The 17,120-nt window shown below is 44.3% G+C and overlaps 1 protein-coding gene across 3 annotated transcripts in view; it reads right to left on the reverse strand.

Moving 5' to 3' along the window:
* BRCA1 (BRCA1 DNA repair associated) overlaps positions 1 to 17,120 on the reverse strand; it is a 560,494-nt gene that overhangs the window by 467,479 nt on the left and 75,895 nt on the right. For all 3 annotated transcript variants that reach the window (XM_069634200.1, XM_069634199.1, XM_069634201.1), the window contains exon 3: positions 1,197 to 1,250. In XM_069634200.1, the coding sequence (XP_069490301.1) occupies positions 1,197 to 1,250 (54 nt within the window). The remainder of the gene's footprint in view (positions 1 to 1,196; positions 1,251 to 17,120) is intronic.

Genomic DNA, 17,120 nt, shown 5'->3' on the forward strand with positions numbered 1-17,120 from the left:
GTAATCAACAGGGAAAGGGGGATACCATGCCTCGTCTGTGGGCATCCCACTCCCCTTCCCCCAAGGACCCCCCACCCTGCGATCCTACCTCGCTTCTCCACCCCGAGGGTCTGGATCCACTAGCGATGGCTGTTGCCTGGCCCCCTGTGTAGAGGTGGCAAGGGGAGTAAGAGCGAGAAAACCCTCAGGTTTCTCATATATAGCAACAAAAAGAAAATCAGTATTGCAGATGGCGTCCTGCCACACCGTATGATAATTTATGAATGTATTTGTTTTAATCCTACATGGCACAACGTTCGAGCTGCCCAGAAAAGCTATACAACTTTTATGTTTAAAGGGAAACGTTTTGCACGTTCCCACTCTTCTTGCTGCAAGTCAATATATTTTACGCTGATTCTAAAATGACACCCCCTCCACTAGATTGGAACATATGCTACCACCAGGGAGCTAGATACAATGTTTATGTGGGAGTATTTTATTTGATTAAGCTTGGAGTAAAATATTTTTGTGGAGTAAAACAGAAATTCCCTTTCCTAATTTTTTAGGAAAGTAAAAATATATTTTAATTCTAATCCAACACTTCTTTGCACCTACTAATATATCAACTTAAAAACTGCATTTGTAGCTTAAAAGCTTCATTTCGGAGCAGGCAATATTATAGCTCCTTCCTTTGGTACCACGGATTCGAGGGGTGTGGTGGTAGCAGGACGGCAGGCTGTTGTGTCCACCGTTTCCTCTTATGCTGGGAGAATTGCCTTTTTTAAAGGGTGTAAAAGTGGCTGGTATGCTACTCATCTGTAGGGCTGCTGTTAGCGTTGGGTCGAGGATTTCACAAACAACTTGCCAAGTTTTTAATGGCATTGAAACAATTTTAAGTGCCCTTTCTAAGTGTAAATACATATTGGGAGAGTATCTTTCGTTAAGAGAATGATATTGGGTTGAAGGATAATATGACCTCACAAACTACCAACTATTTTTTCTTTTCAACATTTGTACTTTATGATCTACAAGGACATACTGTACCCTGCTCGTTTCCAGACGTCTCACAACCCACCCAATCTTCATCATCCAGCTCAGAGGACAAATACAATATTTCCAGTTACAGAGGGACTTTCAAGCGTAAATTAAACGCTTGTAAATCATTTAAAGTTTGAAACCCTGTAGATCGCAGCGGGTTGGGAAAATCCGAAGCTTACCTGCAGAATATGTGGTCACACTTTGTGGTCACGGGCTCTTTCATCAACTCCAAACTGGTAGAAGAGAAAAAAAAATGTAAGTTAGTACTACGCGTTTCAAGGGGCAGAGAAAGGTTGGAGATTTACTCCCAGTTTAAGAGGAGAATGTTTTAAAGCGCAAGATACATGACAAATCCCTTTTCAACCAGCAAAACAGGAGGAACTACGACAAATAACTTAACAAAAAAATACAACTGTCACCCCAGAGAACAGAAATAAAAGTACAAAATAGCAAACCAAACAAGAGGCTCATTTAATCCAATGAACTGGGTTTCATTTTGCATTGGCCTGAATACTGCCAGAGGGTGAATCGAAACTGTGGGACCACAAGGGAAATATTATTTCAACTAACAACCTTTCTGAAACAGTCTCCAAATTATATATTGACATTTACACTGGCCTTCTCTACAATCTTTTGATCTTTTAAATCTTGCACTCTCTCTTTAGGGGTTTACTTTGCTCTCCTCCGCCCCCCATTTCCCCCTCTGTTTTTCATAGACCCTTACACGTTCATTTGTTTTGTACTTTTGCTATCAGTTTGGCAGTTTTTTACAAAGAACATAGAGACTGTTTGTAAATTGCAACTAGTAAATCAGCTTGCGAGTCTGCTGAGGATTTGTCATTTTGGAGAGTTTTCAATAAATTGGTACTGCTGAATATTAGCACCTTACAAACGTAAGCAAGCAAAGGAACACAAATGAATGTATTGTTTTTTCCCCAAACTGCACCAAATTGGTATCCAATCTCAGTTTCTGTGGATTGGTTGGTGAGATTTGTTTAGCAGAGAAACTAACTAATTGCAAAACAAAGTTCACGTGCCTATTCTCGGATTGGAAGAAAAAGAGGCTAATTAAATAGAAAGCAACTGATTGCAGACCATTGCACTATGCAATGGGCTCCCTTCGGAGGCAATGCTTTCAAGTTTAGTATTTCCAATTGGATGAGTGCTACATGTCGCAGGAGCGGCTTGTACATGATTGCTCTAGTCATTTTTGGGCTGAGTAAGGTTGGTCTTCCAAGACAAAAATGGCAAAGTAAAGGGGTAGCCGAAAGGAGACAAAAGACCGGAAAAAAAACTGACATGCAAAAGAAACTAAGGTTAATTCTAGGGGTAATAGACTTTGCTGGTCTACTGTATCAGTCACTAATCACGGACACTGTAGGAAAACTCAAGAAGCCCTCCTTAGTTGTCTTAACTGGGACCTGAAATGTTTGCTTGACAGATACAATTTACATGCTAGGAAACTTTGTCACTGGGTATAAACAAGTAAGAGGGGGCTGGACATCTTTTTGACATTGCAATTATTAAAACGGGGGGTTCGTGATATAGTAAAGAATTATTTAATTCCTATTAGCGAGAAAAAACAACCTTAAAGGGACAGCTAGAGCCACCTATAAAAAATGGTTGCGCGCATAGAAGTACAATGAAAATGCTCGCAACTGGAGATCTATTGATCAAACACTTCAGACTCATGACACCAAAAAAATGTGGTTTCTATTAAGAAATCTTAACACTGTCTCAGAACGTTTGGTGTAGCATTTCTGAAAAGACTTGGGCCATGCATGTTAATAAAAAGTGTTGCACTATCTCTATACTTAAACATCCGGTGGTAAGGACTGCCAAGAATGGCACAAACAGTTTGGCACTACGTTAATGAGGCAGACATTGTTACATTACTCGTGAAGTTAAAATCATCTAGGGCCCTGGGTCCAGATGGCCTATGTAACGCTGTCCTTAAGAATGATCCCCATTATTGGGCCGGTCTGTTACAGGCCTTGTTCTTATGGGCATGTGAGACTGGTGTCTATCCTCCAGCGTGGCTAGAATCAATACAGATTCCTGTTCATAAGAAAAGGCCCCAAATAGACCCCTTTAACTACCGGATACTGGCCATGTTGGACAGTAGTTCAAAGATATTACCCAGAATCCTGTTGGAGGTTCTCTCCAAGTGGTCTCAAACCAGTTCCATATTAAACTGCACGCAGATGGGTTTTAGGAAAGGGCACGGCACTAGCCACACTATATGGGTACTCCTTACGCTCATTTCAGACACCCTACATGAACCAAGTACCAATCTTTATTTGTGCTTTGTGGACTACAGCTCCACGTTGGATACGGTAGATGGGGGTAGACTGTGGGAAGAATTATCTGCATGGAGCATAGATTCTTTGCTGCTATATTTTACTAAGCTGTTGCATGCAGATACTAATGTGAGGGTGAGGGTGAGGCCGACAGGATGGCAAGCTTACAAGACCCATTTCTACAACTGTAGGCCTCAAACAGGGTTGTGATCTTGCCCTCTCTCTATATAATCTTTATGTGGCTGACTTTGTTTCAAACCTAGAGGCTGTACTGAACCCAGGTACCTTGGGCCCTTTAAGACGAGGTAGCAATACTTGGAGATAAATGGGGATGAAGAATGTATTCAAACATCAATAATCAAACAGACTCAGGAAGTTGGCAAAACTTGGCCCGTTTTATTTGCAATTATCAAAAAACAGAGTTACAACGGACATCAACAGCTGTTCGCTCGATTTCTCTCAGCGCATGTGATTAAAAAAAAACACAATTTTTATAGTTCAAACTCGTCATAAGTGACGTCGCACTACGTGGCAAACTACAAAAACCTACTTGGGGTGTGATAGGATTACAGGGAACATCCAAGTATACGTTCCCTATTGACAGGGGAAGTGATTGGGTGTCTATTGTCAGGTGGGCAACTAAGCCCATCACAAGTGCAAGTCATCTTCCGTGTCATACTAATACTCGACACTTGATTGGTTATACAAACTATAGAGCTCATTGATATGTGGCCCCCCTACCATTGGTTTGGCACCCATGTACCCTTCTGGAATATTCCACACGCTAGCAGCACGCAGGCTACCACTCCAGGTGCAGGGAAGGTCGGCGTGATTGTGCCTCCCCTCCCAATTAGCCCAACATTTATCATCACTCTTGCAGTCTGCCAGTCAATTAAGGCTTTGAACTTGCAGAAGCTCTCTGTGCCTGAGAAATAAAGGGAGTATCTCCATGGTTTTGGTTTAGCTCGACCCAATATCTATTTTGATCTGACCATGTGACTGGGAGACCGCATTTGAGCTCTTTTCAGCATTTCATTCTTAGTGCCTTCAGGGTTTTAAATTTCACCTCAAATAGAAGTTAGTTTCTTTCTCACGTTCCATGTAACTACTGGATGGAGAACTAGACGCAGTGGCCTCGGCTTCTTGGTGTTTGGCCAGCCAAACCAATTTCCCCTTCGCCATCAGCAATTTTCCAACTGCGCCATGCTGAAAACTCTTTCCAGTCACAGAGTTTAAGGCCCGCTAAAGTGCATCGTGGAATATCCAGGTTCTATACATTTCTATGTATATACATTGGCACATCACCGCAAACTATTCACTATGTAGACAGCCTTAAGATCACTAAGTGTAAACTGAATTGCATTTTCTTCAGCGTTTCTGTAACATGAGCATCTTCATCTAGAGTCCAAAATATTGCTCATCTTTACCACTTCCTCTTTCAAATCTTATAGAATGTCTATGTTCTTTTACCTCGTGCATCTTTTCTGGGTGCGTCAGCTCTGCTCCACATGATGTCCCCTATCTTCTCTTTCACACTTCTTCCGGGACTCTGTCCAAGAGGCCATTATTTTTTCGTGAATGCATATAAGGTTTTCTCAATGGTTTTCTGCGGTAAAGGCATCCTCATTGGAACTGCACGTGTTGCAATTTCTGGCTCCCAACATAAAGGGGGCGGAGCTTTTGGTGGGGGTACTCGACGACTCCTCTACAGTATGAAGTTTGCCACTTAGTTATGGGGGAGAGAAGTTACGCTGCTTGACTTACACGGATGATAGTTATATTTGACCGCACCCCATTGGGTCTTCAGCGTTCACTGAACGCATTGGCAGAATATGCTGATCTTAACTGTCTCCGTGTTACTATAGGCAAAACTAAATATGACCATTGGTAAGGGTGCCTATCTGGGTAAGAGGTTTACTTGGTAATTGGGAGGTTGTAGCTTGGAACAAGTTGGGAACTATAAATATCTTGGTATGCACATCTCACACAATTTGAATGGTTCCTGCCATGAAGGAGAGGTTTCCTCCATGGCATGGACAAAATGGTTAACTCTGAAAAATGTAGGGAGGGCGATCTATGGAGGCAAAGCTCTCTGCATAAAGGCATTCTATAGTCTTTGGCATCCTGTACACTTTGGAAACATCGCCACAGGGATCAGTAACCTGGCTTAAAAAATTGGAGGTCAAGCTTCTTCGATCATTGCTTGGCCTTCCCAACTCTGTACCAGGTGAAGCCCTGCGTTTAGAACTGGGACTTACTTCTTTGCACGTACTCTGGATAATGTCTGTAAATTTTGGGGCAACATCTGTTTCAGGGAAAATGTTAGACTCTTACATTGTGGCAATGATCACTTACGTTATTGTGGGCGCAGCATCAGTTTTTCCAAAATGCAAAAACTTGTTTAAAAGCACTGTAGAATATAGGCATGAAACTGTGCCCGGTTCACTGGGAGAAATCTATGCTAAGGACTTTGACAGAAAATATAGGTACTATGACCACTCTCAGTCCTTTGATTAACTTGCAAGTAAGCGCAAATATCTTCTTAATACCACCCAGGGACTGAATTTAAACACTCCTTGTGATTATTTGGTCAACACCTATTCCCCTCAATTGGTTAATTACATCTGTCCCTACGCTTAGCTACACTTCCGGTTTATGAGAATATTGGGGCCTAGTAAAAAATGTGCGTTCATGTCGCCTTTGCAGGGTAGCTGTGGAAGCAGCATTGCACTTGCTTACGCAATGTAGCAGGCTCCATCTCTTGTACGAAAATGGATATCCAGAATGTAGGGATCATACATCCGATCAGTTCTGGAGTGCCATCTATTGTGCAAGATCTATGGTAACAACTGCTGCTGCGTTTCACATTTGGCAAAAAGTGGAAAAAATTCTGGCTACCTTGCGAGACCCTCCCTCTTTGTAAACCTCCCCGCCCCAAAATGTATTCTGCAAGATATAAGGCATAGCATTCGGAATGATGGTCCTGAGGAAAATCGCTTGAATTGGTATGTGTAAATAGTATTGTTTGTTTTATTAAGTTAATGGATGTTATCCTTAACTATTTTAATTGTGATGCATTTTTAACAAATTAGCTGTCTTTTGTGTTTTATCCAACTTTGATGAACCAATGATGAATTATAATTGTAACGTTTCTCATCTGATGTGTTGTGTTTGGTGTAAAGGTCTTTTGACCATAGACACTTAAAACTATGAACATTCAAAGTAGTTTCAAAGTAGTAAAAGAAGGGGCACAAAAGAGCAAGAGCCTACTTAAAAAAAAAAAGTGACGGAAGAGTGAACATGAGTAACAGAAGGAAAGAGCGAAGGGAGATGTAAAGTTGGGAGCAAAGGAAAGGCACAATATGCTGAAGAGCAAATAAAACAGTGAAAAAAAGCAAAGGGATAGAGTACGAACACGAGCAAACTAAAGTGGTTGAAAGAGCAAAAGACAAAAGTCTCTGCAAATAACACTGCATATGTGACCATTTCTTTAACTGCAGTATGGCTAGGAAACAGGAGCCATGATTTTCAGAAAGGATGTTACTTAAAACAACATTTGCCTTGAGGTTCTTCAGCATATCACACTTTGCAGGATGAAGCGTTTTAGTCTATTTTAGAGCCTTTATTTTTCCTATCTTCTAGGAGGTAACCACTAGGGATGGATTCGGGGATAGCCAAGTCAGTCCAGGTGGAGACAGCTCTGCTATACGAAGATGTGAAGAGAAGGCTGTTCAGGCTTGTGGGCAGATCATATTCTGGTGACTATACTCAGCATTTGGAGCAGATTTTTGGCCAATAGACTTGCGTCATGTCCGCGGGCACACAACGTGTTAGCTGATTGGTTGGCGTGAAGCAGGAGGTGCGTCAGATTTTTGGAAATGCCCGCCATCTTGAATTTGCGGACATCGGCCGGTGTCTGCGGACATCGCAGTAAAAACATATTGAAAAACACAACATTGCACTTGTCAAACTTATCAAATAATCTCTGGGGAGGTGAAGGGTGATGAGGATGGGATGGAAGCAAATGAAAACAGGTGGTTTTTGCAGCGAAAGTCTACGAACAGTTCGGATGTTCGTGAACAGTCCTGAGAAGTTCGGGTACACTTCAGATGTTTGGGGGCAGTTTTTGGATGGCTTATAACTTTGCCACCACTCATTGAAACTGCATGATATTTCACAATTATATTGCTGACCTGATTCTGAATGTGTTTGCAAAGTTTGGAGGGATTCTGTCAAGAGGGGGCAACATTACACGGGGGGTCCCAAAATATTGTAAAGGCTTATAAATGTAGCCCCCTTTGACAAATCTTCACAAATCTAGATAGAAATGTTTTTGTAAAGTCTGAATGGATTTTGTCAAGTGGGGGGTAGGTTATATGACGATTGTATGTGCATACATTTGACACTTAAAAAAATAAATAAAACATGGGTGGATTTCCAGCAAACTTGTGTAAGGAGCATTGGCAAGTACCTGAAAGCATGGTTTTGTAAATGTGCCCGTGCTTTATTTTTTGACAAGTGTCATAATGTAGGTACAAAAAAGTAGCGATAGATCTTTGGTGACTGAGGTGTAGCCTGTGGCCATGGGCAGTGGCTATATTGTCCAGGTCATGGAGTAAGGTCATGATCCGGACAATCTGGCTACTGGCCACGACCACGAGGGACAACACATGGGATTAAAGTGGCCACGTCCACCTGGGACTGGCTTTGTGAAAGTGATTCGAAAGTGGGATAGATTTGAAATGGAAGAAAAATGTGCTTGTGATAATAAGGTCCTATGGTTATCTTTTCGCCTTCTACAGGCTTTCATGGAAAGTGAAGAGGGGCCCTGTAAGGAACCCCGCCTTCACTTTCCATGGTGGACATCTTGGAAAAGGATTTTCCTTCTTCCTGTAGGAAGAAAAATCCTTTTTAGCACCCCGGTGTCCCACTTTGGGAACCTAGGGTGCTACTGGCTTTCATCCCCCATTACAGTGGCTGGAATGGGGGCATAATGGTCCACAGACCTTGTTATCCACTCTCGCTTCGCTTGGGCTGATAACTTGGGCTGCTGGGCCGGTATCCACCGTTCCAGTCCCTGGAACGGAGGATGAACGCCACATCATTAGCATAACAAAATTCTAATGGAAATGTTGGAAAATTGAGTCTACGTACTTTGCTGAGAAAAATAAAGTAGATGGAGTCCAAGTAATTTTTTTTGTTTTTAATTGTGAAAGGTGGTTCGTAAAGTAACATTTCCTTTGTTGTTTTTGGATGTATTTTTGTTTTTGGCAGGAGAGCCAAGGTGGGGAGGAAATGAGGGAAGAGGCACCAAACACTAATATGGAAGGGTAGGTGGACAGGGGAAAATGTTGCGTGTGTGTTTTTTCTAAGGTAGGGGGCAGTGTTTCTCATGTTCCTTGATTACAGCAGTGGTGGTGGCTCTTTGGGAGGAGGGATGGCATTAGCTGATGCCATTTTAAGATAAATAGCAGTTTTGCTAAAAGTATGTACTGTGTACTAGTTTGTTAATGAATAGGAATAGGTGTTGGAGCTGTGCTAGGGAAATTTTGAAGTTGAAATTTCGTTGATCAGTAGAAAATGCAGTTCCAAACTGTCCGCGAAGCACAGATCTTATTGTGAAGTGCGGACGGGTTCTCGGACATGTCATCATGCCGCACGCCAGCGTATGGTCATGTGGGACTGTGCAGAAGGTTCCGCAATGGAGTCAGATGTTCGTAGACATCTACGGATGCAAAACTAGTTTAAATAGTTCTAAAACGTGTGTAGAAGTGTTAAAAATGAGTCTGGAAGGTAGGAAATGGCAGAGTTTTAAGTTGACACTTTGTAAATTGGACACAAATATTGCTATATTGGGTAAGTATGATATTAGTAAGTTGTAGGAAAATAGCACGCACAGGTAAAAAAGCCATGAAATTCACTGAAAAAAAGCTTTGTTAAAGAGACGTTATGGTTAAGTTAGACTAATAAAAAGCTATGAAATTCATTGAAAAACCTTTGTTAAAGGGACGTTATGGTTACAAGTAAAACCGAAAACCCCCTGAAATTCGCCAGTTATGGTAAGCTAAGCAACAATAACTCGCGCCACCACCGTGCACTGCTAAGACTAACCCAGGACATCAAAGATGACATCACAAATGTCATTGTTACTGTAAGACTGTTACTGGCAAAAGGATTCGGCGAAAGGCCTGGTTACCTATGTTTTGAACGGTACCCTTGAGTCAGAGAAGCCAGAGTGTGTGCAAAGCTCAAACATGCTGCCTTACCCCATGCTGAAAACGTAGGGAAGGGAAGCAAACGGCTCAACTAACACCATTTCATGAACACTTTTCTTTTTGAATACACTATTGCCCTGCACAGTTTGCATTTAGAAGGATGGCAATGGGTTCATAAATATAGGCCCTTTTATTCTGACAAAGGCATGACCAGGACTGTTATTTTTTGATGGTCGTAGCTTGCACCCATCCTTAGACCAGGCGTTCAACCAACCCATTGAAGTTCAATAAACAACCTTGAACTGTGATCACTTGTGTCCGGCTTCACTGATACAATGCCTTCCTTACAGGATGCACTTTTATTTCTTAGGCAGGCCTCTCAGGGTTCCCTTCCCCAAGCTCAGCCCTCGCCCAGCTTTCAAAACAAAACAGATCACAGTTCCTTTGTTTGTCAGGGTGGCCTTCCCCCAAGCTTAGGCCCCTCTAATTCCAAACACAGGTTCAGCTGGTCAGAAGGGCCTTTTCCTTTTTTTACAACTTTTCTTACATAGGATCCTCTCAGGGGTAGAATCAGAGGCTTTCAAAAACGCCAGTCTCTTTGCTTTTCCTAAGCGTGACCACTATGATCCTTTGCCGCTCTATTTCCTACACATGCTTTCCTTTGTACTTTCAGTGCTTCCTGCACCACTTTCATATATTGCTTTCCTGCACACGTTCTGTACCTCCTTCACTCTACTCTCTTATTGCACTTTTCTTTATTTTTAGTTTTGCACCTTCATACCCTTTTTTTACTGTTTCTGCTTTTCCTGTGCACCCTTCCACTGTTCACTTTGTTTGTGCATACTTTCCTTTTGCGTAATACTGGTCTTTCGGTCTTTTGGCTTTGATAATCCTGATCTCCTTAGTTTTGCATATTCTAGGTTTCGTCACTACTAATCCCAAAATGCCTTTCTTCCCTTCAACTTCAGGTGCCTTCCACCACTTCTTCCGAGTTATACAAAAAGTTATTTGTTTTGCTCACTTTTCACTTTCAAATCTCTGCACCGCTTCAGCCACACGCACGCCACTGGGTTTCTCTCTCTCCAACTCACCCAGGTAACGCAGCACTGGGGGCAGCTCCTCAGGATCTGTGGGCTGAGGTCAGGGTATCACGACCTGCCCCTCAGACATCTCTGAGACCGGCAAACGTCCCAGAGGAACGGGCACTGGCCTGGACACAGCCAAAAATGAGCAGCTCGCCTTACTCTGGCTCCATGGAGACACGGCTCCCTCTCCACACTGCAACCCTTCAGCCACACCAGGTCAGCATTGCGGCATCCGGCTCTCCTCCGGTCCTTCCAGGCTTCACGTGATGCAACTTCCACGTTCCAACCAGCATCCCCAGAAGGCTCATTCAACTGTGAGAAGTCAAGCCTTTTGTAGCTGAACCCACAGTCAAGTAGAAGTGAATGGCCACTTACAAATGCCTGACTCTGCCTGACTATTAGTGAGACAGTAGTTTTCTTTAAAGTAGGTTTCCCTTACTTTTCCCCATGGGCAATTCCAACTGATCCTAGTTGCCTCCTCCTCGTAACGGTAGTTGCTGGAAATGGGGATCGGAGATTGAAAATTATCTTTATGGGCAGAATCATTATAGGATGACTGACAGAGAAAAAGAAGGGAGTCCCCTGGCCCTCTTTTTATACAACTGGTGCAATTCCATTTTTATTACGTTGTTTCCTACTTCTGGTCCCCTGGCATAAAAGGTACTGATCTTGACAGCCTCCCTTTGGGTCTGAAAGGTGGGGAGATAAATGATGGGTTTAAAGTCATATTGTTGTTTCCTCCGACCCACCTCCCTGCCTGCTTTTGTTCAAACACGGTATTCCTGCCTCTCTTGGATCAGGGACAATGGGGCCTGCATATCCCATAAAGGCTTCAGGGATTTCTTCTTCCTTGCCTATTATCCTGTTGGGATAACGCGTCTCACCTGGGGTATTTCCATGATAACAATCTGACTCCCCTATCCGAAAGAGACGGCCCTCCCCTGGCCACCTGAAAAGAGGATTCTTGTGGTCTACATGGGAGAATACCCATAGGTTTCAGACATAGCCCTTTGTGCACTTGCAGGACATGAGCTCGAGGCAGATTTTCGCTTCTTCTGTAAGTCTCATCCAGTGTGGCTGATGCAATCTATCATCAGGTTGGACCCAGCTCAGTAAATTGGAGACACGTCAGGAGCTGGTAGAAGCCCCCGGACGTAGGGTGCGCTAGAGGGACTCCCTTTTTATCCCCCTTCCCTGTAAAAATGAAAGTAAGCATTGAAAACGATTCATGGGTGCACAAGGTGGGGGCTATGGCGGTCGTTTTCGAAATGGTGGCTGCGCAATGTGGTGTGCGATGGGTGTTCACAGCGCTGCGGCACTTTGTTCATATATGGATGGCAGGTTTGAGTATTTGCCCCTCTATTGGTCTTGTTGTTTAGACCAGTATTGCTGTGGACATTTTGTAAAGTGCACGATTAGCATCACATTAAGATTTGGCAGCAATTTCAATTGTGTGTTGAAAGGAATGAACAGTGTACACAAGGCAGGCGCTGTGCAGCCTGGTTTGGGCTTCGATGATTTTTTCGTTTGTGGCTTTATTGTGCAACTTCGGGTTTTGGGCTCAGTTTTGAGCCGGAGCAACGGGATTAATTTGCCCAAGACTGTCGCTGTGCCGCTTGGGTTCATACAAGGTTAAGGTGGCATGGGTTCCAGTTTATGGGAGCACGGTTTTCAGCAATATTGCTATGTGAGCAATGTTTCAGGTGAATTGGCGGTCCACGCACAAAATGGTTGGTTAAAATATTGCAAGACTGTTTTGGAGCGAGGTGTGGCTTGGGGTAAGGTGGGCTGAGTCAGAATGGGTGCCGCACCGAAACCCTGCCCCCAACCACAAGCCTCCACACTCCTCCTCCCCCCATGTGTATTTATAGCTTTTCAGTGGCCATTTAGTGTTTTAGCTCCCAGCAGGCCAGTTGGTTAAAATTAAATATTGCAAAATGGTTGCAATGCAGTAGGTTCAGCGCCTAGGGAGAAGATTGTCAGACAAAGCTTAGGAGTCCGGAGTGGGTGATGCCAATAAGGGATGAATAGCCATTTGCAACAGGGGGCCGGTTTTAATAAATTTAAGTTGAGCAAGCAATACAGTTCAGCCAACCAGCCAGGTACTTAACAGCAATGACTACTGATTTAATTTACCTGTACACAAGGGAGAAGGTTCCAGGACAAAGATAAGATGGAACAAGTTACTTAACCCTGGTACCATTCTTTCGATGGGATGTTCCTCCCACGTATTACTCATTTTTGATAATTATCTTCCAGCTTCAGTCGCTTTGGAAAAAGACATTCGACAGAGGACGCTGTGCGGTAGCGTCGATGACTTGATGTCCCTTGAAGGCCCCGTCCAATAGTCGATGTCATCCACAGCGTATGTAGCACGCGCAGCGCCCGTTGGCTTCAGTTCTCGTTTTTCCATGTTTAGAGGCATTACTAGTGCCTCCTTAGACTTTAGAAGACCCAGAGCGCAGAGTGTAACGCACGTACATTCTGCACGGGGTAGGCTGGGAGGGGCGATGAGGAATATCCAATCGAAAGAACTTTACCATGGCCAAGTAACTTCTTCCTAAAATGGATTGTTTCCTCCCACGTATTGCTCATCTTTGGGAGCCTCCCAAAGCAGCATTAGATCTGCCTTTAGCAGTTATCATGGACCAGGTACAAGACCGCTTTCCCGAAAGATTGCTCTCGAGTAGAAGAAGTGTCCAGGGAGTAATGTCTTACAAAGGTGTGTAGGGTAGACGGTGTGACTGGCGCACAAATGTCTTTAATAGGTACTCCTCTCCGAAGAGCAGAAGTAGCAGCCATGCCTCTAGTTGAGTGAATTCTTAGACCCTCTGGGGGATCTTTACCAGCTAGTCTATAGCATTCTTGGATACCCAGAATAATCCATCTGGATAAAGTGTTTCTTTATTGCCAATGCCAATTTGTGACCTGTATATCGGATGAAAAATTGGTCGTCCTGGCCAATCTTTGACATTCGTGAGATATAAAAACTGAGTCCTCCTCCTCCTCCTCCTCCTCCTCCTCCTCCTCCTCCTCCTCCTTCAGGATGAGGAGAGGATAGAAAGTGGTAAAACTATTTTTTGGGACAAATGGGAGTCAGATTATTTTTGGCAGAAACTAAGGTCTTACTTCAGAATAACCTGCTCCTTATGCGAGACAGTATATGGAGGTTTACAAGGCAGTGCTTGCAATTCGCAAACATTGCGGACAGATGTGATTGCGACTAGCAAAACAGTTTTTAGTATTAATAAAAGGTTCTGGGAATGACCGACTGGCAGCCTGGGAGCATAAGGCAAATGTTTCCTCAGGGTTGTGTTCACAGCTCCACAGGACGGATCTAAGAAGAAAGGAGTCAAGATACAGGTCGGTAAGTTTTGGTGTTATTGGGGTCAGCCACCCCCAAAGCGTTGCAGAGTTATAGGGCGGCCCTATCCAGGGAGTAGTGTGTTTGATGCTGCGGTTTCAGCCGTAGGCAGTTTCCCGATGGCTGCACTAAAGCCAAATTCGGATGACAGGCGCAGAGTGCTTGGGGACAGTTGAGACTCCTTGTCAACTAGATTCAGTTGTCCAGAAGAACTACTACAAACCGGAAGTGACCAGTGTCCCCGGGAACTATAAGATAAGGACAAGTTCGACTCACCAATGGGCTACCTTAGAAGTCTAAGGAGATGCGACTTCACTTAGAGGCGGGCCTGCCACCACAATGTATGACTCCAATAAATATTTGTCCTTGATTCGGTTTGTCCTTTGATTCGGTAGGTGTAACCATTGCATGAGGTTTTATACCCCAAAGGGGCGGGGTAATGGGCCCGCTATTACCGTCAAACATAGTCTCCTTCATAGATTGCCCTGTTCACATGCTGCTTTAGAGCTGCCTTGGCTGGTGGAATTAGCAGCACATTGTTCTTCGAGTTTCAGTCGAGCCTTAACATCTGCACAGGTGCTGTTTCTATAACATAGCGAAATGAAGAACCTCTCTGTCTGCATGACCTCTTCTGGTAGGTCACCTGGAGCTGTGGAGAGTTGCAGGAGTGCCTCTCAGTGCAGGCACCACAGCCCAAATTATCAAGGCGCATTTTACCATGGCCAGCAAAACTGATGACGCCGTCAGTTCCTGGTAGTGTATGGAATATTGGTAGAATATGTGCTTTCCCAAGACAGAACATTTGCTATTTCATTGGCTGACATGTACCCAACCCTCCTGCTAGTTCCAAATGCCGGCCCAAGTTAATCTTACTGCATCTTCTAAGCTAAAAAAAAAAGGTTTCAGGCAAAGGGTTCCAAAAACTAAGATTAATACACTATAAAGGTAGAGCCTAAAGTAACAGGCAGCCAAGATGGCATCTAGGTAAGCCCATCAGCGGGGAACACTTTTTGTACATTGATTGTGCATGATTGTGTCAAAGCAGATACTGAAGAAGGGATAAAAGAGCTCCATTGCTGAACCAAAGCCTCCAAAACAGGACAACCTGCTGGTTGTAAACCTTTTTATTCCCTCAACCTCCACAAGTGTCTAATGAAAAGCTTCCAGGCCTTGTTAGGGATGTCCAGCATTATATTGATGCCCTGTTCTTGTTTACAGTCAGAACAGCTGCCTGAATAGGTGTCTCGACTTGCTCAGGACTCTGCTAGTCTAGGAACTGCATACTGCTCACCATACAAATGTGAGCCAGATTTACCTTGCATGCCAGATTTGCCTTGCGTACAAGATCCTCCTCTTCTGACAACTCACCTTAGTCAGTCGATTGGTGTGAAGTGTCTGGTTGCTTTGTAGCACTGGGGGTTGGAGGGGTCAAGGCCCTGAAACAAAGTAGGAAGGGTTTCAACAAGAGAGCGAGTGCCGAGACATTGAATGGATGCGAGGGCCCCACCCAAAAGGGTGGATGACAAAGCTGCAGGGGAGTAAGTGACACAAAGTGAGCAAGAGTGGCCAGAAGCACCACTTCCGCCGCCGGGGCCTTGAATAAGGAACTCATATGTGGCAAAAATTAGCCAAGTGAACTTCTTCACACTGGAATCCTCTTTATATGCTCTGTTGGGGGGGGGGGGGGGATGGGCCCCATCGCCAAGTAATAAGTGTGTAGGCCAGAGTGGTCCAAAGGGTGTGCGGCAGCCTGTAGAGCATAGAATGCAAAATTGGAGGGAAAAGCACAATCAGTCTACTCACGGTTTAAAACCAGAGTCTGCAAGGGGAGGCAAAGATCCAATGAGACATGCCATATTTATCTAGTTCTTAAATAGGGAAGCATATCTGCACAGGAGGCCACCTCCCCCAAATTATGAGGGTTTGTAGCCTTTCCCAATGGGATTTGTTACTTCTGTTTCCAAGGGCCAGATGCAGCCTCTAAATAGTCACATTTTGTTTCATCCGCAAGTGTAGGGACTATTGTTGCACAACTGTGTGCTACTTGGCCAGTGACAATGCGGCAATCTCTCTCAGAAGAAAAGCCAGGAGTAGTCCAATGAAGTGCCCTTCACTCTCCCCAGGAAGGACCGGGATGTACTGTCAGGATGTTCGCGCCATCAAGTACTTCGGTCTCAGGGGCCGATGGTAGGCAGTCAAGACTGTACCTCATGTTTTCTCCTGGCAATAGGCCAGATTAGACCCTTCACAAAACTGCCAGCATCCAGCGCTTGTTGGTAACTTATAGGGCTTGAGGAACCCCTGCCCGGTACCATAAATCATTGGTCACGAGTATGTCAAGAAGGCACACGATGAAATAAAAATGTAGCTAACCGTCCCACATAGAAGCTTCTGAAGTCCTCTGGTGCCGTGCAGTTCATGACTAGCTTCCATTGGTGAAGTTGAGACAACCACACCCTGTATGAGAGGTGGTCTAGGAGCATGCAATCTGACCAGAAATGGTCACGCTCAAGCACTCCAGGCAGAGCGATTGGATCAGACAACGTGAACGCTCTTTGGCAGGTGATGCAGCATTCAAAACCATAGAGAGGGCACAGACACTGCAGTGGCAGAGAAAAATGCAAACAATGGGAAAGCTGATGCTCCTGTCTCCAATGCAACTGGCAAAGGACTCACAGGGAGAACTGGGAGCAAACTTGAGAGTTCATGAGGCATGGCGGTCTGCCGCATTGCTGAATGTGCCAAGGCCCACTTTTCTTTGAATTCCAATGCGGCTAAGCAATATGCTTCAGCGCTGTACCTATGGAGGAAAAGGACAGAACACGAGTACTAGACATTAAGCCTCAAAAGACACACTGCATACAGGAATCAACTCTGCAGGGGCACCAATTGTTCTTAACATGCCAGCCTACGAGCAGATAAGCACCGCACTTGCTCAATCAAGACGGGTCATAAGAGGTAAGAGAAGGGAGCCCATGCCTAAACGTCAATGCAGACAAGTTGAGAAGGAGAGTGAATGTAAGAGCAGTGAGCTTGGGCACCTGCACATGATACCAGAGAGATGTGCATTTAAGAATAGGGTCTCATTTAGAATAGAAAGCAGGGTTTAAAGTCATGTTTCGATGAGGAGCTCAAACCA

The sequence above is a fragment of the Ambystoma mexicanum genome, chromosome 13 (genome assembly GCF_040938575.1).
Source record: "Ambystoma mexicanum isolate Mex_15411 chromosome 13, UKY_AmexF1_1, whole genome shotgun sequence".
In the NCBI taxonomy this organism is placed as follows: domain Eukaryota; kingdom Metazoa; phylum Chordata; class Amphibia; order Caudata; family Ambystomatidae; genus Ambystoma; species Ambystoma mexicanum.